The 23,926-nt window shown below is 37.8% G+C and overlaps 1 protein-coding gene across 2 annotated transcripts; it reads left to right on the top strand.

Moving 5' to 3' along the window:
* The first annotated feature begins 6 nt into the window (after window positions 1–6).
* Window positions 7–23,198, top strand: LOC136254250 (rho family-interacting cell polarization regulator 2-like). 2 transcript variants are annotated; one of them, XM_066046911.1, is made up of 27 exons: window positions 7–172; window positions 6,121–6,323; window positions 9,899–9,986; window positions 10,756–10,779; window positions 10,861–10,914; window positions 11,398–11,446; window positions 11,505–11,666; window positions 12,276–12,400; window positions 12,458–12,586; window positions 12,638–12,795; window positions 14,422–14,503; window positions 15,699–16,128; window positions 16,399–16,460; window positions 16,508–16,610; window positions 16,659–16,790; window positions 16,960–17,060; window positions 17,112–17,286; window positions 17,964–18,031; window positions 18,497–18,590; window positions 18,896–19,013; window positions 19,068–19,108; window positions 19,380–19,432; window positions 19,660–19,756; window positions 19,807–19,850; window positions 22,471–22,554; window positions 22,614–22,704; window positions 22,817–23,198. In XM_066046911.1, exons 1-27 carry the CDS (start codon window positions 170–172, stop codon window positions 23,032–23,034), a joined length of 2,988 nt encoding a protein of 995 aa, XP_065902983.1. In that variant the 5' UTR covers window positions 7–169; the 3' UTR covers window positions 23,035–23,198. The 2 variants fall into 2 exon arrangements, with proteins under 2 accessions (XP_065902983.1, XP_065902984.1); XM_066046912.1 differs by lacking the exon at window positions 6,121–6,323 and having other exon boundaries at window positions 8–172.
* Window positions 23,199–23,926: the final 728 nt, after the last annotated feature.

Genomic DNA, 23,926 nt, shown 5'->3' with positions numbered 1-23,926 from the left:
ATATTTCATTAATTTTTTGTTGGATCTAGTCTAGCGCGCGTGTTGAAGTTGAAAAAGAGATTGTTCATTGTTCCGTGTGTGTAGTGAGAAAGAGGTAGATTATTGGAAAGGAAGTGGAGAACAAGTGGGAACAACGTAGAGAGCTTGGATCCGTGAACTTTAAAGCGAGATGGTGAGTACCAGTACGGTTATGTTTATATGGAGGTCTAGTCTTTTGTGCAAGAAATTGAATACTTGTCATGTGTTCTAGTACATTGTACTGGTCGTAAGTATTGTGCAGTGAACTAGTATCTCGAATAAATGTGTGATTTGCGAAAGAGGGATGCTTCGCTTGCTATTCCGCCCCGTTTATTCTACCAAGTATGTAAACACTCTTCATGCTGTCATTACCACTGAGTGGTTTGTTTACCCGATAGCGTTAACGAATTAGTTTAGTGGGCCACCACTGCGGCTAGCCTAATTTGAGCTACGCGGGAAACGTCTACCATATCCTACCCGTTGAAGTCTTAGATTGTAGATGCCATACGAGTGTCATCTTTGTGTTGATTCTTTGTTGAAAGGACTTGGAATGTTTGTTCTGTTTGATGGCTTCTTTAATCATTGCATTAGTGAGAGTGGTGCCATCTGTAGCTACTGGGCCTGCATTCAATAATGAAAATTGTATTTTGACGTTGTGGTAAGAACAGTACAAGAAGAAAGGAAGTTGAACTTTTCTGCAGGGACTTGTTATTTCATTTGAAAAAGAAATACTTTTGTTTTCTCTCTCAATGTTTGTTAACTGGCTTAAGTGCCACACACATTAGACCACCACTTCAAGCTGGTGGTTGGAGTTTTGGTTGAGGTTTTTGACCAGTGGGCACTCACAACAAGTGTATAAAATAGTTGTAATATTTTGGCCATTTTGTAGTGGTCAGTGGGTGATTTGTAGAACACGTTAACCAGCTGACTACCCACATGTGCTGTCTTAATTGTGCTGCAATTTGTGTAGTAAAGTGTGGAAGTGTTACAAGTATTTGATATTGAAGAGTAACTAGCTTATATGGTGGTTAAACAATTGTGACCCTGGGGCATTTAATTGCCTAAGTATTGGAATACTTTTCTTTAGGAATTTGGGAATCGCTGATAATGCCATTTGTAGGACTTGTCTTTCTATTCCCCGTAACTGATATCTAGTGTTGCAGAGGTTTTGGATTTTTTAACTTAGAAATGTTGGTTTGATGTTGCCTTTTGTTTTTTTATTTGACAGGTAATTAATTTGATTGTCCTTTGCTCAAGCAGTGTTGACTATTGAGTGTTACATACCACCAACATGTGTACATACAGCCCTGTACATTATATGACATTGTGTATAGAAACACTACATCACATTATTAGGCATAGACAAATACCTCTTGTATTGTAATTAGACTGTTATATAGACACTGTGCATTACAAACACATACACTGGAGTACACAGAGACACACATGCATGTGCACACGAGCATGCATATACACACATTACCCTACACATACACACACTACACTATTTACAAAATCTCTTTGAATTACCATAGTGTAACACAATATGGTATACACTACTTAATATCACAGTGAATATTCTTGTCTCATTACTTAATGCAAGATTGTGTTACGTTAGCAGATGTGTGGAGAACAACACTAATACCTAGGATAATGTGTTCCTAGTATCTTGTTGAGTCTCTAATGGATAATTGTTGGGATCCTTTTGTTAGTTTTTGCCTCAAAGGCCACTGTTGTATGTTATTGAAGTATTTGGGTTGGGTATGTTTAGTTGAAACATTGTAACACAATGGACTCTGTTATATATGAAGACTCAATAGAAAAATCCACCAATATTACAAGACTATAATTTAGTCCCAACCATTTAATGACTAATCAGAAGAAAATAACTGTGTTTGTATTTTTGCATTGACAACTTGTCTAGTATACTTTTGACATGTTTTGCTAGTAATTCTCATGGTATGGGTTGATACTGAAATCGTTGCCAAGAAACATTTTCTGAAATATCATCTGATCTTGCATTACACCAGCTAATCTTGTAACCTCATTATCATTACATGTGTACAGCCTAGTTGTTGCCTGTTTCTTGTGATATCATTATGTGTTCTGTCCCAATGGAACACCTTCAAATACCGAACAGGTTGGCATTGTTTAGTTGCTAAGTCCCAGGAAATTACACAACAAGTTACACAACAAGTTACAATGGGGTAGTGTGCAAGGGAACTTGTCATTTGTTGCCTTAGATGGGAGGAAAGTGGTTTCCTTGCATTTTCCTTTCTAGAAAATGATCTTCTGGTCAAAAGTTGCAGTGTGTAAACATGTTATTGTAGAGTTGTTGTGGTCACAAGGTTGGAGAGGATATGTCGCTTGGTGTGCAGTATAGAGTAATGAATAAGATTTAGTAAAGCCAATAAATTTCCCTCAACCAAGTTCAGGTTGCTACAAGTTACCGTATAGTAGGAAACCCTGGTGGCATATAATGGTGGCATATAACTTTGGTGAATAGCTGTTGGCAAAAATGTGCTTTGGTGAAACATATCACTATTCATTCACATTAGCCAATGATGGCTGGAAATATATTTTGGTGGAGAATCTGGCAAATTAAAGGAGAATTTGTTGATGTTTTATGCCACCAAAATTTTCTATTATACTGTATGGTATGTTACACCCTGCTCACACTAGCCCAGTAGCACGGTTTGGAACGGTACGGCTCGATAAAAAGTGCAATGTGAACACCGTGTACCGGGCCCAACCGAACCGAGCCAACCCACCTGATTGAACCAGGCCAGCACGGTACGGTACGATAATTACGTTACCAGGTGCACAAAATAATAATTTTATAAACTAATCATCCGATGAAGAAGGGCTCAGAAACACTGTTCGACGCGAGGTTCAGCACGAAAGAAATCTAGCGACAGTTATGAACTACTTGTCATCATGACAGTTACTGTTTCACTCACTTCGATTTGCGACGCGATTTCTGCAGCTCTACACGGCGGCCTATCTATTGCTGTCTTGTCACGAAATGAAAGAGTTCCAGTACAAGAGACTTGAAGGGCAAGAGCTGCATCCAATTTTAGCAAGCAAATTAATAAATATTTAAGTGTGCGCTTATGGAAACCGGATAACTTAGCGAGCGAGACTGCGTAGTGTGAACAGAGGCAATACTAGGTCGTACCAAACCGAGTCGAACTGAACCATGCTATCGTGCTAATGTGAACGGACTGTTAGACTGACTCACTGTAATGATTAATCTTGTTGATAACCGTAAACTAGTTTCTCACCAGTTAACCACAAGCTAAACATGTTGTTTTATTTTAGCAGGCTGAATAAGAACGCTAGCTATTGTAATAGCTGTATGATAAATCCACCAAGTTGTTTGTCCACCAATTGCTTGTCATGTTAATTCAAAATGTATCTTCACAAAGATGTTATTACTTGCGCTAGCCACATGAAATTTATTGCAGTGGCATTCACAGTCAACATAATGTTATATTATTGGCTGTACAATTGGTCGTGTGCTGGAATGCAGTTCACTGCACTAGCACATTCCTTGAAGTTCTTTTTATTTATATAAAAGGTTAATATTGGAAAATCTTGCAGTTTTATAGCATTAGACAGTTGGAACAGCAAGAAATTTGATTTGTACTGCAACTATATGGCAAAATATATTACAGGTGTTTAATTACGTAATCATGCATAACTGAAACAATGATACCCGTTTGTATCAGTGAAATAATTATACTGTCCCAATGTTCCTCCGTGTGCAAAGTTGTTTCATGAAGAAACTGCGACAGTGTTCTACCACACTGTAATTTGTACCTGTCTCTTTTGCATGAAACAAAGATATTCATACTGTGTATGAACAGGTGAATCTGTTGATTTACGAGTTTTATTAACTAGAGCTTTTTTTTCACTGTGTACTGAAGCAATTAATTAAAGTTCTTGTACTAAGTTTTTGTGTAATGCACGTTTTCTTTTTTGTTCAGTATATTTCAGTGTTTTTAATAGCAAACATCATGTTTGTGAATATAGCATGTGTAGCGAGCTGGGGTGCCCCGTTACAGCACAAGGACCGGACCATGTGGTTCTACTTTTCTTATTAACGTGTCTCTACTAAAACTAAAACATGTGTACTAATATACAGTATCCAGTCCACAACTCTGTTACACTTGTTTTCCTTCAGCTAGTGACCTGTCTTGAATTTCAGGGTAGTAGTGATATACATTACAGGAAAAAACAACAACAAGATTGCATAAATAACAAGATCAGATGATACAGTTCAGTCGTGTTGACTAGGACTGGAGTTGTCTTGTACTGTTGTATTGGATCAAACTAGTTTAGTGTAATGTGATAGGTTAGTTTGATATCAAACAGTTTATTAGTTAATACCAGATCAATACACATGCTAGTAATCCTATCCCTTCCTGCCTATACTGTGCAATATTAGCTGTCGAATATTAATTAGCATATTATCTGTGAAAGTTCACTTAGTGGCTGGCCATCTTGTTGACCAGACCACCTCATTGTAGTGACCATGTCAAGTAGATCCCATCAATATAACATGCAGTCTATGTGGACATGTGGATCCACATGTGGAATCTATTTCAAGTTTCAATCTAAGCTTGAATGTTGATTTCTTGTTAACAAGGGAGGTTAATGATGTGGAAATTTATTGCATGAATCAGTTTACAACACATCAATGAAAGGTGATCAGTTGTAAATCTTAACTAAGTGCAGTGCTTCATCTTTCCATTTCAGCATCCATTTTTGCTTCTGTTTTATAATTGCCCAAGCTTAGTAGCTGCTGTATTGTTACTACTTTCCAGACTCAACCTGTATTGTAAAGCCACCTCTCTAAACTGGCCAACTTAAATTCAAAATAAGAAATGTATACAGTCCACCTGTCACTTGCTTGAAAGTATTTTGGCTTGTGTAGGTACATAGGTGGATAGCTTTGAAAAGTTCCACTATATAATGTGGAGCTGTATGGAGTAAAATTGTGATGGTGAAATACTTAGGAGCTTTATCAGAAAAAAGATTTCCATCAATAGTATTAAATCCAGGATTGTGTGATAAATAGACAACTGAAGCAAGTTGTCACCTTTAATACATTTTTTAACAGTAGCAATGTTTTCAGGTAGTGTGTTTTAGTACTTGTGATGCTAAAACTCTCTAACTTATTATTCCAATCTCTGTATCATTTAGCCTATGGCTACAGGTAGAATGCTTCTGCCACCTGTAATTCTGAAGTAAAACAATAAAATTAATGAGCAGTTAACTATTGACCAACCAACTCTGGACTGGTGAAATTGATTTTTGCATGATGAAACAAACTCAGTGTACATGTATGACTTAATGTGAACACTTGTAGTATATTGTAGTGTGTGTACGATTGTCATGTCTACTAAAATCTTTTCAGTACAAAAAATTGTTTGATTCTAAGTGTCAAATTTCATTCAACGTGTCGTATCTACATTAGTTATACAGACAGTAGCAGCAGCTATTTGTGCAATACTGTTCTATAAATAAAATCCCAGACCAATATAGGCATGCACCAGTAATCACAGATACGTGCAGTGTTATGCATGCCTTAGCTGATCTAGTGTTCAGGTCATAGTGTAGATGAGTGGGTAACTGGTATGTGTGAAACATATGTATACCGTAGTATTGATGAGATTATTATTTATTAGATTTACCACTTTCCTAAGTATTTATTGAATTACTGGTGAAATTGGATACGTTGCAGTCCCAGACACTTAGTGACCCTGACTAATTTTCTATCAGAAATGCATAGCCTGTCCAATTTTGATTCAAAGTTTGTAAGGGTGTTGGCTGCCTTTTATGATAATCCTATCATGGAATATATACAGACACTTAGTTAAGGTCCCAAAGTATCCCTTAGTAGTTAGTACATAAACTGACCTGGATAATCAGGACACCTTGATAATCAGGACACTTTTGGTTTGTCCCAAGGTGTCCTTAATTCACAGCCTCCACTGTATTATTACTGAACCACTGCTACTATAAGTATTGGTAAGTAGATATTGGTTTTTGTATCTGAATATAATAATGTTTACTATCCATTTCCTTCACATTTAGCCACTCAATTCATCAACATCATCTCCAAGTCCCAGCCCATTCTTCAACCGCAAGTCTGGTGCACGTTTCTCTGGTCGGTATTCCACGTCCACAAGTCCCCGGGTGCGTAAGAATGCTCTACTGTCATTCAAGAGTACACGACGTACCAACCCACGGACCCAACGGACGATGACCATATTTGAACATCTAATACCAGCATTGAAGTGAGCAATAATTAGAACAGTGTCGTACTCATTAGTTTGGTCTAGCAGCTCATTTGCGTGCGTGCGTGCGTGCGTGCGTGTGTGTGTAGTGAGGCAGCATAGCCAAGTGGCTAGATCATCAGCCTACTGTAGTAATTGAAAGGTTTCAGATCAATGCCCGATTATGCCAATTTGGTGTTATTGTTTCCTTGAGCAAGAAACTTTGCTCCAGTCTATCAAGCTATATATTGGGGACCTGGTGGCCTGGTGTCATTTGGGTAAGCCCAGCTGAAACATCAATGGGTACCTGGGGAAGCAAATGCCCAACTGTCCTTGTCTCGCTTAGCAGTGTTGGGGTCGTTGTGGAACTTCAGGTTCTGCGACCTCTCTCTGTGAGACCTGGACAGTCCTCCTGTGGATTACTAACCCTGCCTCAAGAGGATTTGCCTGCACAAAGCTCAATTGCCTGAGTGGTGCACAGGTATCCCAGTGCTGGTTTACTGGGTGGCAATAGCTGTGTTTTGCATTGCTGCCGTAGACTTTGCTTTTTTGCTCTGTGTGTTTGATGTTGATCGATTTAATTACATCATTTTAAAATTTTGGCTATTCAATATTTAAACCATACATATTGGAAACCCTATATAGTTGAAGACTAAATATTATATAAACCTTGTTTACCATTTGAATGATGTTCTCAGGGTCAGCGAGGTAGTGTGTGTCACTCAAGGTATTACCTACACATAATTGTGTGGGTACAGTTAGTTTAGTAAGAGATAATTATGGATAACGAATGTGTATACCAATTATGTTGGTATAGATAGTTTGTTATTTTAGTTTTGGATGGATTGTCTGTGCTGATGTTGTTGGTACTGTTTAATTGAGAGTGACTATCAACATATTTTATGACCTGTATAGCAAGCTAGAGTACCTGCGGTCATTAACATTTCGTTTGCTGGTAGTCATCACTAATTGCATTAAATATGTACACAGACAAATTCTAACTCTTTTCATTGCCCAAAAATCTCAGCAATCACACTTGTACAAGATGAGTGTTTGGGGAACTAATTGAGAAGCCATAGATTGCTCAACTAGTGGGAGTGGGACAGGAAGCTGTCTAAGTGTTAACCATGGCATGTACAGTGAAACCAGCTACAGTATGGCCTCAATAATGAGGTGGTCTTATTAATGAGGTCATAAAATATAATTTATCCTGCCTATTGTTCATGGTCACTGCAATGAGCCTTATCGGAAATTACGTCACAGACATAAAATGGCTGCTGTAGTGTGAGGACGTTCGTAAAATTTGTATGGGCGACTATGGGAAGAAAATCTTTGAACTGCAATATCTCAGCTAAGATGGAAGATATCGAGCTCTAACCAGCAGGTATGGTTATAAATTAGCTGAAAGAATAGATTCTAGCATTGTTTTGAAAATCAACCGAAAATCAACCGAAAATCGCTTTTACGCACTTATTGTAAGGTCTTATAGCCATACCTGCTAGTTAGAGTTCGATATCTTCCTTCTTGGCTGAGATATTGCCGTTCAAAAAATTTCTTTCCATAGTCGCCCATGCAAATTTTACGAATGTCCCCACACTATAGCGGCCATTTTTATGTCTGTGACGTAATTTCGGATAAAGCTCATGAGGTGGTCTTATTGATGTGACATTAGAAGTAGCATCTGGAGATTCTATTATTCCTAAACAAACTTAAAATTCCTAACTTTTCCCTGTACTTGTTTCATAATTATGGCTGGTAAACTGCTCATTACACCAGCCATAACATATTGCATCTGAATGCATATCCCAATTACCTATTACTGAGATGTGAAGTGGTCATTATGCTTCATTTTCAACTATGTTCAGCCCTTTACACAGCATTACAAAGGAAGAACAGTATGAGAAGCATCTCTGTAAAATCCAGTCACTATGGGAAATACAGATGATTCCCATTATAGATGTGACAGCTACTCTGCACAGCCACAAAGTGCTACCGCAGATTGACACCTTGGTGCTGTTAGCTAAAAGATACATAGATACCTGGGACACAAAGGAGGACAAAGGTAAGTCAAGGCTGTGGGCTTGACTTTTTCATTGCTAGACATCACTTCAGCCTGACAAGTGCCTGTTGGCATACCACACAATATGTACAACACACGCATCACTAGCTGTTATGCTTGTTACTCAATAAGCATTCACCAGAAAATTCTCCACTGAATTTTTTGTTGTAATTTTGTAGTAACCTATTAGAGATTGAACTGAAGCTATTATTTTATTGGGCTTGGTTACACCTAGCCAATACTGCCAAACCACTATAATTGTATTATGAGGCTGGGATACCAATGTTACACCTATTTTCAAGAAGGGCTGCAGGACCAAACTGGACAACCACCTTCTAGAGGGTTTAACATCTGTTATACAATATGTAAAATTCTTCTGATCAGTAAAATCTCTATGATCCCTAATATTGAACTCTATGCTGATACAAATGGGCATAAATGATTATCAAGCTACTGGGGTTTATCTTGAAATGTTGTCAGCATACTTATGTATTCAATTCCTATCAAAGCTGGAAATCTGACAGGATGGTTGCACAATGTTTTGACTTGTTTGTTTGGCTTGTGGTGTACTAACTTGTAACCAAAGTTGGACTGCTACTATTATGACCATATATGGTCATGAATATGGTTGAATTGATCTCCCCTATTCTCTGGTTATAATGATCCAGTAAACATTGTTTGATCCAATATGTCCATCTTGAGTGATGTGTAATAATAGTAATAATTGTTGAGACTAGTACTGTATGTCTTGTAGTTTATATGATTTGTCAGTGTGGAATATTCTCTGTGATCTGTTGTGGGACATTTCATTAGGAACAAAATTCCTAGGACTAGCAGTATATTCATAGATTGTATTTACTTGGTTAAACACCACAACATTTATTACCTTATTTCTAAAAATTGATGAGGCAATTTGACCGCCACTAGATACTCAAAAATTATGTTGAAGTACTTATTTTCAAAATCTGCTGTGGCACCACTCAAGTGTGGCTACTATTGTGTAGGTACGGCATTTATACCAAGTAAATATGGTATAGAACATGGAGCCAAATCAAAAATCTTATATACACACTAAACTCCTTAATTCAAAGAATCACGGTCATTGGATGAATTCTGAAGTGTTTGCATGTCACCTAACGCGTTGTGTGTACACAATCGTTAGTAGATAATTATCAAAATACTGAAGTCTTTATGGAATTTACTGTTTATAAATCATATGAATTCTTTTATTAAGAACATTGTGTGAACAAGTGTGATGTTGTGTTGAGCAATACTGTCACACATGTGGTGAGCTGTAGGCTCACTGATTTCTCAATATTTTTATTCTCTCAAATTCATTTAGTACATTTTGTGTTGTATTTCTCAGAAGAATTACTGACTTAATGTTTTCATGATATTGTTGTGATAATGTCTACACTGATAGTTAACAGATAGACGCTAACTAATCACTAATATATATTGCCAATCAATAATAATTATCAGGGTTATCTCTTGTTAAATGGCCCATCCAATAATGTTATTTTGTTTGTGTTGCTAGGGATGGTTGTCAAGCACTGAAGGAATATGTTGCTGTGACAAAGAAGGAACTACCAGAACAAGACTCATCCCAGTGGATGTCAAGAATGGTATGTAGCCAATGAAATGTCCTGTAACTGTGTAGTGTGTGGTATAGTATTGTCCATTGTTATAAATCTCTCTGAATTAAACAAACATGCTGAAACAGAAATTAGATCAGTACAGTTTATCTCTTTAATATACAGATATGCAATTATTTAATATATACACTTTTTGTTGCACATTTTATTTCACTACAGAAGTTAGAAACAATGACCATAATCAATGACCATAGTGTAAGCATGTTCAGTAATTTAAAATACAACATTTATTTCACTCTACCCCAGCAACTCTTGTATTCAATTTGCATACACATCATATAGAGGTCAGTTTCATCATAAGATTTTGTCTAGTAACTGCCGGGATGTTTCTGAAGCCAGAGTGATCCTTGAATCCAACAAAGGGACACTACAAGTCCATAAATTTATGATCTGTGAAGGAACTGGTGTGATAGATCATCATCACATGTACATCATATGGTTTTGTGTGATGGTTGAATTAGTTCTACGCTCCACTAATATTTCTAATGATACAAAGTCTTGACTTACTACTTATTCATTCATCAGTTGCTATGTTCACAGACTGGCCCCACTGTAGTAAGGTTGTCCCTAGTATGGCTTCACTCATTCACACTAGTGTGAGGACATTGTAGTCATCAAATGATGACCATTTCATGTCTGTCCGGGTTAGGGTGAGGTCATGCACTTCCTCCACTTTGTCTATCAGTTTTACCATTTGTGGTAATGTGTGAGTGTGGTGATCTATTTATGTCCCCCACAGAACTACTACAATGACATGGATAAGGTAAGGGTGATGATGTAATGTTAGTATGTTGTATGTCCGACTATTGTCTTGTACTGCTTCTGATGTGGTGTTGTGTTACAGCATATTAAAGCTTTGGAGAGACGACTGAGATTAATGGAAGTTAACATTGATAAGGTAAAATGTGTGATATTTGTTTCTATACTTTTCAGCAAGTGTACTCTACCCTGTACAGCCACATGTGTTTCTACTGCATGCACACACACACATACACACACGCACGCGCACACACATGCACACACACACAATGTTTTGGGATTGTTGTGGAAGTTTGGGTTCCCTGACCTCTTTCCATGGGACCTCCTGAAGATTACTCTAGTCCTGCCTCAGGAGGATTTGACTGGACAACACTTGAGTGTGCACAGACAGGTTCTCTGGGCAGAAGTGGCTGTGTTTCACGTGGCTGCTGCATTGCTTTTTTATGTGTGTAGGTTTGGCGGGGTGGGGTGGGGAGGAGGAGGAGGTGGATGTGTACCTATGAATGCTTTTCAGTGAAGGGGCCTAAATGTAGTCCTTATACATTGTACGCAACAGTCTGTACTTAGTTATACAATTTTGGTATATGTATGGATGTATTCAAGTATTGTTTGTTTCTTAAAGATTGAAGATTTACAAGATGAATATTCTAAAAAACTAAAATTACGAGATGGTAAGTTTGGTATCTAGCAATTTGTGACATTAGTTTCACCTTGGTGCATATTAATTAGGAGCATTTAACTTGTCCATTGCCCTGGCAACGCAACAGTCCAAAGCAGCTAAGGAGCAGCTACAAGTAGCTCGTGCTGAACAGAAAGATTTACTAGAAGATTTGTGTGATATTGAAGATGAGGTGGACACTAAGTTGGGAATATTTAGAGTTCATATTAATGGTAAGAACATGAGTGTTTGTCGAGTGTGTGGGAATACCCTGTTGTGTGGGAGGGGGATGCAGTCTCAGCAGTATGAATTTTGTTACATAGCTTTCATATTTGCTATGTACAGGTATATGGTGTATTGTCTTGTATTCTCTGACATAAATTCCATCTCTTAGACTGCCTAGAGCATGTTCGTGTGTGCAAGGCAGCATAGCCAAGTGGTTAGAGCATTGGCCTCTACCTGGTAATTGAAAGGTTCCCGGTTTGATGCTCGGTTATGCCAAATTGGTGTTGTTGTTTCCTTGAGCAAGAAACTTTACTCACATTGCTCCAGTCTAGCCAGCTGCTTAAATGGGGACCTGGCAGCCTGTTGTCAACTGGGGAAGCAGCCCACCCAGCTGTAACATCAATGGGTACCTGGTATTGACACAAATGCCAACTGTCCATGTCTCACACAGCAGGTGAAGATCTGCAGGTTACTAGTCCTGCCCCAGGAGGATTTGTCTGCACTGACTCCCAGCACTTGAGTAGCACATAGGTCTGGTTCACTGGGTAGCAGTTGAAGGCTTTGCTTTGTGTATGTGTGTGCGTTCCATTACTTCGTATGGTGTTTTCCCTGTACAGGATTGGTTGGATTCTCTCGTTTATGTAATGGTGATATATTTGAAGTACAATTGAAGTTATCCAATCAGAAATGGAAGGCGAGATGTCGTGTGGAGCGACAACAACAAATTTGGCAGGACAATGACGTGAGTTCCAGCCAATCAAATCACGTATCACCGCCCATTCTTTTAAATCCCATACAGATTGTTTTCATTGGACGGATTATGGATGAATTAACTATAAAAGTTGTTGAAGTCAAACGGATACAAGCTGATGTTAATATCGGAACAACAAAATGTCGAACAAGAGAATTATTAACATTCTTTCCGCAAGTGAGTTCTGATGGTATAATTATTGTATTTTATTATGGAATTGTATTTCAGAATTGTACAGTAGCATTTCAAGGCTCCAGTGCCATCAGGTTGAACATGGAGGTGAGATGGTGTCCAGCTATTGAGGACGACTTTTTGATTGATGTGCCACTGAAATCATATAACGTTGTCATCGGTGGTGTAAAATCAAAGTTTAAGAAACAATCAAGGTAGTGATCTGATTGGCTATAATGTGTGTAATTGTCTAGTCTATAATTGTTACAATAAAGGATTGACAAAATGAGTGAAATTTGTAATTGTCTAATAAAACTTAAATGTAATTTTGCCTGTACTATTGAATAGCCAAAATTGTAGAAAGAGAGGCAATCATGTAGTTGTAGGTGTTAAAACAATTAATACTGTTTCCCAAGGCTGTTTACTGATGGAGCTCTGCTCACTCAAGTATAGGGAAAATAAATTACAAGTGCTTACTAAAACGGTTGTAACTAATGAATGCAATGCTATACAGAGTCGAGACTTGCACCATCGTGTTCGCCATGAACAGCAGAATCCATTGCTGGGTAAATGTTTTTTCCTGCTACCTTCTTTCACCACAAACAAAGACAAAATCAATGAAGAAAAATCGATTACGTACTATTGCTTTGATGTGACATAAACAACTGCCCATAACTTATGTTTCCTTTGGTGTACTGAAATGAAACAAAGATTTTCGAACTTCTCTTGAGTAGGGGAATAAGTTGATGTCCAGGTTTTTATCGTTCAACCCTTTCTTCACAGATAAACAAGGCTTTTAAAATTTTACAGAATTTTTTGATAGTATTTTTATATTTTACCCCATTGTATTCAGTGCTTTATACTAGGGTTGGGAGGTATTTAGGTATTAGTAGTTAAAAGGTATTTTTCAGATACCGTTGTGGCTTTCTAAAAATACCGAATACCAAATTTAATGTATTAATTAAATTTTTGGTGGTTTAGTGGTGGCTACACATGAAGTCAAGCCCCATACAACCATGTGTTTATGCTGTGGACAAGACATTCAAACAATAATTTACCTTTTGAGATATTCAAACCTTACTTTGTGGTACAATTGTCATTTCATTTGTTCCTTTAAAAGATAACTCACTACTAGCACAATGTGGGTATAAGTGTAAATCATAGCTTACCCAGGTTTTTAAAAAGTGTACAATATAAAAGGTATTTAGTGATACCGAGGTATTTTTCCTAATACCGTACCGTTCTTCAAAAAAGCAATACCGCCCATCCCTACTTCATACTGTAAATTAGGCTGATGCAAATACGTCCGGTTTCTGCAGATCTGGTCACATATTGTGAAGTAAAAACAAGTTTATTTTTATGCTGGGTGGACTTATTGCTAACACAGTTAATCAGAAGAGTTGTTTTAATCTTGTTTATTAATGTACTATGGGAAATGCTGGAGTGGCTCCAAATAGCTACGTATATTGAACTTGCCATCATGATGATAGAACAGTCAAATACTCTAATATAGCAGTCAGTTCTAAGTTCAAGTGTATGTTGTTATGCTCTCCGTCTATTGTGTCATGTTCACCCCACTATACCTAGTGTGTCATGTTCATTCCACTATACCTAGTGTGTCAAGTGTCGTGTTCACCCCACTATACCTAGTGTGTCATGTTATGTCCACCCCACTATACCTATGTGTCATGTTCACCCCACTATACCTAGTGTGTCATGTTCATTCCACTATACCTAGTGTGTCAAGTGTCGTGTTCACCCCACTATACCTAGTGTGTCATGTTATGTCCACCCCACTATACCTATGTGTCATGTTGTCATGTTCACCCCACTATACCTAGTGTGTCAAGTGTCCACAAAAGTCAAGGTCAGCTGTCCCGCAGCACTAGTGTGGCTTCAGTCAGTAGGGAAGGATATTCTGATGTGAGTTTATGTTGATCATCATTTCTACCTAGTGAAATATTTGTAATATGTTCTGGTGCTTCTCTATGTGGCTGTTAGACCTCAATAGTCAGTGTGTAGATATATGATTTCTTACTTTTCATCAAATTTTAATTCGTCAAAGCTGATTAATTGTGAATTCATCAAACTTTCCTTTAGTCAATATTTCCTGTTGTACGGTATATATTAAGATAATTGTATACAGTGAAAAAGTATTTGGTCACAAGTCAGAGTAACTGAATGAGAGCACCTTGTTCTGTAGTGCAGTGTATTATACATACTTGTCTAATATACACTATGTGTTCCATTCCATATTGGATACTGTGTTGAGAACTCCAAACTAGACTTTATATACATACCGTATTTCCTCATATAAAAGCCGCATTCGATTAAACGCCTGTCTCGATCACAAGCCAGGGGATTTCCAGCACCTTTGGAAAATAAATGTCTGGTCTCAAATAGAAGCCTGGGCTATTACTTGAGTCTACTGTTAATGTTTCCCTTTTTGTTGCTGCCTCTTCATACTGGAGTTTAGAGCCTTCTGAGGGATGAAGGTACTACGAGTAATCACGTGAGTAGTCTGGGCGAGTCTGCATGCATGCAGATATATTATATGATACAACTATTTTCCAATCATGTAAAGCCTGTTTATATATTCAACACACTGTACCGTGGTTTTCCAGTTCGTTGTCATAAACGGAAATAAGATCTGCGCATGTGCAGTAAAAATTCAAATCTTTTCGTGAATATTTAGCGGATAAAAGTACCAGAAAATCAACACAATCAGTTGATTAAAGATAGTGAACCATTCACCTTTTGATTATAAGCGTCTGCTACGATGTTTTGAACATATTTACATCACGTGCAACGTTGCTGATGAGCATGCGCGGAGTTTATTTTTGACAACGGACCAGAAAATTACAGTATCACTGTTTCCATTACAGTAATCCCGTTCTACCACCACCTGAATTCAATTAAATGCCAGGCGTCGGTCAGATCAATCCAAAATAAACACCCGGTCTCAATAAAGGCCCTATTTGTTTACAGGCCGGGTAAAAAATGCTTAAAAGGAAATAAAAGCCCAGGCTTTTATACGAGGAAATGCAGTATAAGGGGACCTATGCGTGTGCTCCTAGGGGCAGTATACAAAACTTGTTTTATCCCATCTTGTTGTTAGGAGGCAGTTGGTGAAGAAGATGCATTTGTTGCTAACGGTCATCATGTTAGTTCAAACAGTCTCCAGAGCAACCACAGCAGCACATCAAGTGTTGACACTGCTATAGTAACTAGAACATTACAGACTGCGTCACAAACTGTGTTGGCAAAGAAAGACAAACGGAACTCAGCACATCTTGGCAGTGATAAATACCTCAAATCTTGTACTATGGACTTTCAGTATGTAGAAGTGACGGACAGTAGAAATGGCAACACCCATCATGCTACAGTTCACCATGGAAACATTGTAGACACACCTGCTCACTTGTTGGCATTGTCTGAAGAGGAGAACGGTAGTGTAACTTCATCATCAGATGAGTCATCAACAATACAGCCACTATCATTGGCTGTTGCCTTGGAGAATCTGCTAGCTACTTTAGAGGAACCAAGAGGTCTGATTTGTGGACACTGTGTCTAGTATTTAGTTGTATATAGAGTCTGTTTGTAGTCACCTTGACTTCTGTTAGGTTGTATATCTGTAGTGCATATCCCTAGGAACCAGCTGGTATTCAAGTGGGTGGGTATTGTAAAGTACTCTAATAAAGCACTCTGTTAGAAAAGTTATAACAGTGGTGGATATAATTTTATGATCTTGTGTATATTGACTGTATTTTGTGTGTAGAGGCAAATTGTAGTGATATCGGTGGTATTTCATTTTACAGAACAATTTCCTGAATTACATGGACTAGAACAACAATTACATCGACTGGAGACTGCACTAAAGGTAGATAAAAATGTAATGATGACATGTTATGACATCATTGTTATTAGGGTGGGAATTTGTTAAGAGCAGAATCAATAACTCTGTCTGAATCACAAGCTTTAGACTCGTTTGAATTTCTGGAGTTCTCCTTATCACCACGGCAATCAGCAGGTACCCGTTTATCACCTCTAAATAGTGCCCACTCTAGTACACACTTAGCCTCACCTGATCATAAGCCACTAGAGAAGAAAACATCAGTGCTTAGCAACACATCAGAGGTGTTGAGAGCATCCAGTCCTCAACTAAGCCTCACTAACTGGAAGTCTGACACATTTGAATCAGCTAGAGAAGGTGAGATTAATAATGAGCAAGAGCTTTGACATATGACAGGGTTTGAAATATTGGAACGCAGTGATGGAAAATAATGCAGTTAGGGAAATTCCCTAGGGAATCGAGCCATGCATATTCACTGTACAATGTACTGTTTGTTTGTAAACAACCTTTGTTGTTATGTCAACAGGTGAGGTGATACCAACACTAGCAGAGGACAGTGCCCTGGGCTCTGATCATGATTCTATTATTAGTCCAACAGCAACCACTGGTGTGGCTTGTGTTGATAAGGTGTGTGTGCTTTAATGAAGGTCACCGTGCTTAGTGTAATTATTTTATCAGGCTCTTATTCAACACTTTATCTACTGTGAATATTTATTACAACACTTGGAGTCGATTGGTCCATTTACATTCAAAATGACCAATGGGATTAAGAAGTTACGTAGAGAGGCTGATATCATACAAGAACTATTAAACATGGCTTCTGAGCCGTATCTACCAATCAATATTGAGGAAGGTACAAATATTATTGCAATGAAATAAAAATGATGCTAACACAAGCTGTAAATAAGTTTTTTTTTTACTTTGAAAATCTCCGGATCTGCAAGAACCCCACATGTTAGCACATTTTCGAACTCCATTAATTTTTACATTTTCTTTATCCAGATAGCCAAAGAAATGGCCATTCAGCTCTAGAGGCCAAGAACTTTCAAAGTTAGAGCACTACAAAGTGACAATAATTGATGTGTACAGTGACAGTACAGAAAATAAACTACAGGCGCTTAATTAAATGATCATAACTTAAGAATGCAGTCCTCTATCGAGATGCAACTTACACCATTGGGTTCTCTATGAACAGGCAAATCCAATGCTGACTAACACTCATATCTTCCGTCTTCTTGGGAGTATTGAAATGAAACAAAAGTTTTCAAACTCTTCTTGCTTTGGGGATCACGATGCTACCGAGGGTTTTGCTGTTATCGTTACTTCATTGTGAAACAAATGCTCAAAAAATTTGCAGATTTAAAAAAAAAAAATTTTGTAAATGTTTCACCCATTGCGTTTATTGTGCTCTACTGTAAAATTAGGCTTGTACTAACATGTGGGATTTGGTCACATATGTATGTACGTTGGTATTGACTTGTATGTTACAAGTGTTGTATGTAACATGTGATAATGTCAATGTGACTGTAGTACTACCAGCACTATCATCTAATGATCACCTGATCTCATTCTGGAATAGTATCACCACCCAGGAGGATGTGAGTGTGTGTGTGTGTGTGTGTGTGTGTGTGTGTGTGTGTGTGTGTGTGTGTGTGTGTGTGTGTGTGTGTGTGTGTGTGTGTGTGTGTGTGTGTGTGTGTGTGTGTGTGTGTGTGTGTGTGTGTGTGTGTGTGTGTGTGTGTGTGTGTGTGTGTTTATGTCTGTCTGTCTGTGTGTTTATGTCTGTCTGTGTGTTTGCGAGTGTCAGTCTGTCTGTGTGTTTGTGAGTGTCAGTCTGTCTGTACGTGAGTGTCTCAGTTTTTAGCAATCGTTAGTTCTTACCTAGCTTGTCACGCTCGTTTTTTTTTCTGACCTAGCCTCTTTGTTGCTTGCTGTATTCAAGTACATACGTTTGTGTGTATGTCACATAACGTGTAGATGAGAGTTGTAGAAGTACAGTAATACCTACGATGTAGTAGTGATGTCACAGGAGGTGTGGTTACTGTCTCATGTGATCCCTACAGATGTTATCAGTGACTTGTGAAGAGTTTGCAATAGCTCTTGATAAACAGTTTGGGGCCAAATTGTGGAGTGAGTGTCCGGACCTGGCCAACAAAGGTAACAACCTCAGTGTGCGTGCGTGCGTGCGTGTGTGTGTGTGTTTGTGTGTGTGTGTGTACATGAGTGTACATGAGCATACATGAGTGTACATGAGTGTATGAAGCACGCATTCCACTAATTGTATGTCAAATGCTGAGGTCGCTATTGAAAATTTAGCAAGGAAACTTCAGAAATTTATTGCAAAATCACTTTGGTTACAACAACTTGAGTGTTCTTCAAAATATTTATGCGTTTAAAATGCTTTAACCAATGAATTAACATTGAGTATATGTAGTTGTTACTGGTGCTGTTTGATCACACAGTTTACTCAACTTTGTTGTCACGGATACTGGGGTTGGAGGGTGAGGTTGGAGACCCATCAGATTTCAAAATGTGTGTCACCGTATTCCACTATAGTACCTATTTCATTAAGGAGGGAGGGTAAGTGTTCTCTTTTGATATGGTCAGTAAGGGATGCTTTGATCTCTCCTGTAGTGGTAGTCTGGTAAAGTGTCTTAGAGCACTGATGGATGAAAGTGAGTATTTATTATTTGTGTTGTAATTGGGAGTTGATTTTGGAGGGATGTATACTTACAGCTTAAGTGAATTAGCTCTCTAACAAATTTGTTGGAAACTAGCCAACTTGTTATTTCCTATAGTAATACTTGCTGGTTTTTAAAGGCTATACTTTACTTCTGAATTTTTTCCTACCTCACTGCCATAACTATGGAATTCCTTGTAATTGTACTTTATGTGAAATTGATACATATAATGTTACTATGGTAAATGATGACATCATCATTACAGTGATACTAACGGAGACATTATTATCATCAGATGAGTCACTTCAGTCACGTGAGGTGAGGAATAATATGTTAATGTGTTACACAGTAAACTATATAGAGTTTCATTGTAGTAGTGTATGTTCTATTAGAGTAGTTGAACAGAACTGTAATGATAGTCTTCATTTATCCATACAAAATTTTACTTGTCAGATTGTTATGTATGATAGAAACAGTGTACATGTGTTTGGGTAATAGAGATCCTAGTATAGTTGTTATGATTATTGTGTTCTTGTTGTCTCTAGTTAGCTAAATTGCTGGAGGGTACATTCAACCAGGGTGCCCTGGGGCCAGTCTCCTTGTTACTACAGAGTGATGACCCCCAGTGTAGTCAGGCGGCAGGTCAGTAATTGTATGGCTTTGCTGTGTATCACATGATCTTGTGTTGACAGCCTCTTACCTCAGCAAGTTTGTGGATGGAACATGGCATGATAAAGTGAGTAGTGTATACATGAGTCTTGTATGGCTTGACTATTGTTTAGCTCGACTATTGTTTAGCTCATGGTCTTGTACGTGCTTGCACTAAAAGTATCTGGCCATGCTGAGAATTTTTCATATTAAGTCATCCACGAACAAGTTGTAATTAAAAAAATATCTGATTGTGTGTAATAAATTTGTATAGTGGGTAAATTCTCTGCAATAGAAATGCTACTATTATAGTGACAAAACAAGTCTGGCTCATTCCAATAAGATTTGAGAGGTGGTAAGACAGTTAGTTTATTGGTTTACTGATGAACTTGTAGATGTAGTGTAATGGCCAAAAGTTGGTTGTGATTTACTTCATATTCCTGTGTTAGCTATGGGGGGTTACACACATCATGTCAGTGTTGAAACCAGGTCAAGTTGTTAACATTTATGATAATACGGTAGTTATGATGACGATTATTTGTCAGTATCGGAATACCTAAATAACTGATAAGTACTGATTGATACCAAGATGCTCGATATCAGCTCCGATTCGATATCAATCCGATTATTGGTGGAACACTATTTATAAAAAGTAAAAAAAACTAGCTATTTAAAAATGTATATTAAAAGTCAGTAGGGATCGATATACTACACATGCTACAAAAAGTAAGGAAACAAGCTCTAAAATGTTACAGTTGAAATGAGAAACAATCCACTCAACAAAAGGCAAGGAAACAAGATTAGATGGCTACTTACTAAAATGAGACACATTTTAAATCCCTACTTTTGATGTGTTTCCTTACTTTTTGTAGCATGTATATTATATCGATCCCTACTGACTTTAAAATTTTTAAAATAGCTAGTTTGTTTACTTTTTATGCCCAGCTAGCTATTACACTCCTGCATAGTACAAATATCACTCATTTTCGTACATGATAAGTGCCTCTAAAAATAATTATCGTCTTTCTTTAAAGCTATCACAGCAACTGTTAAAGGATTCAACTGCATTTCTAAAGGCCTAAATCGTAAGATATAACAGTGAAACATGGCTGGAAAGTTTATCATTTAGAATGGAACTTCCCTTTTAGAAGACTGTATCCACCCCTGAAAGGCATGAATACCTCAATAACTAAACTGGTTAGACTATAAACGACTATACAGAATTAATAAATGCTAGAGATGACTCCTTGACTACTAACCTGATCTTACGGCACACTGTTAAAATCACATGTTCAGGAGGTGACGCGTGCCACAACTATCAATTATCCTTCGTGAAGAACAAGAAAGGCTGAATGATGAACAGCATGGTGCAGTGGACAAAACGTAATCAAAATAACAGATTCGTGAATCCACTGCCATTATCTTGGCTGTCTGAAATTTCTGAGCTACACCTAGCGCTACTGGGTCTGACGTACGGCAGACAGATGAAATGCAGGTGAATTTCAAAAATTTTAAAATTCACTGTACATCGAATCATTTGACTTTTCGCTTCATTTAACCAAGGTACAGCATCATTACTGCAGTACTAATGCATTCCAGACAGGTAAAATTTGTTGCAAGGCTGTTTTTTAAAGTGTAAAAAGTTATGAAGCCGTATGATTTCTTACCTACTTATAAAGTACTACTGTCAAAAGCTCACAAATGAAGCTGGGCTAGTGTTATTACACTTCAACATTGTCAAACTTGGATCAGACTGGACAAAATTGACCTGGTGCTAGCAAACTTGAGATATAACAGGCTGGGGATAGTGTTGAGCATTATTCTAGCATAAATAGGGACGCGTCTATTATGCCTGGAATAATTTCGGGAATAATAGGTAGTGGAAAGAATTGGGGAGTATTCCGGAATAATCGGATGAGTTCTAGTAATAATTAGTGTAAAATTATAAGTTTTTTGTAGTGTGATGCAAAAATCTTTTGGATAAAACACTGAACAGTGCAAGCATAAAAATGGTTGAAAAGATCGAGATACTCTAATAGAGCAGTCACTTACAGCAGTCAACTTCAAATCCATAATTCTAATATACGTAACAGTCATTCATGTAAAACTCTAACTAATATGCTTGTTTTTGCACAAATTCCAGGAATAATTTTGGGAATAAGTCAATTTAAAAAGAATTGCCAGAAAGAATAATTGGGAAGATTAAAAAGCATAATAGACTCCTGTATAAAAAATGCAGGATAAATATCCTAACAGACTCAGTTATACATAGCTAACTTGAGAGGTGTGTAAATTGTATAGCAATAATTATTGGTATCTATATCGGTGAAATTTACTGCTAGGCCATGTCCGTTGCTGTCTACAGGTTTTTGTGGAGCCACGGTTATTAATTTAGGGAGTCATAGTCAAGTCTTGCAGCAAGCCAGCTTTATAGATTAGCCATGCCACTTATTGGAAATGTGACTGTGATACTGTCTGTAAGCTTACATGGAGCCATGCTAATTTGTCACCGAGGTTAAACTTTGTTGGTATATGCGAAGCCATACCCACTTGTTTTATGCTTATAATTATGTTACTGGAGTACCCAAAATGGAGCTCTTTGCACATACTATCTGGGTCAGCAGTACTGACCTGGTTTCAACCCTGATGTGTATACATATGTACACATATACAGTAGCTACACGTTTGAACACTCATTTCTGTCATAGGCTGTGAGTTACTATCGTGAGAAGTTTGAACATTCTGACCAATCAATGAGGATTGGAGCTTGTCTAGCCATGGGAAAGTTAAAGGTGGGCATTAATACTAATAGTGTTGTCAAGTAGTGTACTACTGGATCATGTGTACACAGGCATTTGAAGCCATACAAGCACTACGATACCTCATGAGGGTGGACTTTGATCCTGTGAAGGAGGCAGCCAAACAAGCACTAACAGAACTAGGTAGGTTGTAAAATAGTTTAGTGGAATTAATTTTTGGTTGATGAAATAACTGGACAAAGTACAGTAGCATGCAAATCTATTTGGTTTTATAGTGGATGTTATTTCTACACAGATGCTTTCACTGATGGTGCACCAGTAATGGACAATTCATCACCGTACACCGGCCGTGTTAAACTGGCCACATCACGACTTAGCCAGGCCAACTTGGAGGATGGACAAGTACAGGCACAACCAGCTGCTACCACCAGTAGTAGTGACACACCAACAGACTGCTCTACAGGAATAACACGATCAGAGAGTGCATACAGTAATCCTACCAGTTGTATATAATTTGTGACTACACTACAATCCACTACTATTGTAATGTAATGATGTATTTTATTACTTTTTTAACAGTGTGTAAACTAGCTGCATTACTTGTGTGTTTGTAACATGTGTCGTTTTTTTGTTTGTGTGTTGTCAAAAACTTTGTAAACAAATATTATAACAGTCAACGTAACTAAACTCTAGTATAAACAGTCTTATTATTGAAAATACAATTCGTAGCAGCTAATAACTTGTAGGTTAGAGCCCTGGTAGGTTTTAAAGTATGAAGATCATCTGAGAGTGTGATCTCTAACTGACTTGTGTAGACAGAGTCATTGTGAGATTAGATTGTTGTTTTGAAACCATATCACCACACACGGATATTTGTTAGGTTATTTATTGTAATGTGGTACCCTTTATAAGATGATTATAGATTGCTCCAGAACTGAACAAGGTCATCTGTGTGCAGAAAAGCCTGTGAATGTCATGATTTTTGGGGAGTTCATTGATTGTTAATACTGAGAATGCTGAAGCAGTTCTGTTACCAGAGAGGATAGTGAACTTCATTAGCAGCTTCAGCTTCAGTGAGTTAGCAGAGCTATACACTACTCAGATAGCATAAATCAGAGGCTTGAAGATTTGGCTTAGGGAAATGAGTACGAATAAAGGAAAGTCTAGGACAGTGTCTCATTGCAGCTAGCAGAATTATATACATTATGCATTAGAACTCCACATTACAGCTTCCTGTGATAGATGATTTAAGGATTATGATTGAGGAGAAGCTTTGAGCATGGAAAGAAGTACTAGCACTCAAGTTGTGGTTGATGTGGAGAAGGAAGGGATGGAGAGCCTGTCACTGCAGGATGAAGAGGGCTTATTTTTGTCTTTCACTTTGAGTCCCCAGTGTCTTCACAAA

This window comes from Dysidea avara, chromosome 4, assembly GCF_963678975.1.
Source record: "Dysidea avara chromosome 4, odDysAvar1.4, whole genome shotgun sequence".
In the NCBI taxonomy this organism is placed as follows: Eukaryota; Metazoa; Porifera; class Demospongiae; order Dictyoceratida; family Dysideidae; genus Dysidea; species Dysidea avara.
This window is presented reverse-complemented; position numbering and strand designations above follow the sequence as displayed.

What these genes read in the sequence shown, in the direction of transcription:
- LOC136254250 (XM_066046911.1), top strand. An exon ending in TATTTCATTAAGGAGGGAGG is followed by an intron (nt 19,014 to 19,067) that starts GTAAGTGTTCTC and finishes TCTCTCCTGTAG; the next exon opens with TGGTAGTCTGGTAAAGTGTC. An exon ending in TAGCCATGGGAAAGTTAAAG is followed by an intron (nt 22,555 to 22,613) that starts GTGGGCATTAAT and finishes ATGTGTACACAG; the next exon opens with GCATTTGAAGCCATACAAGC.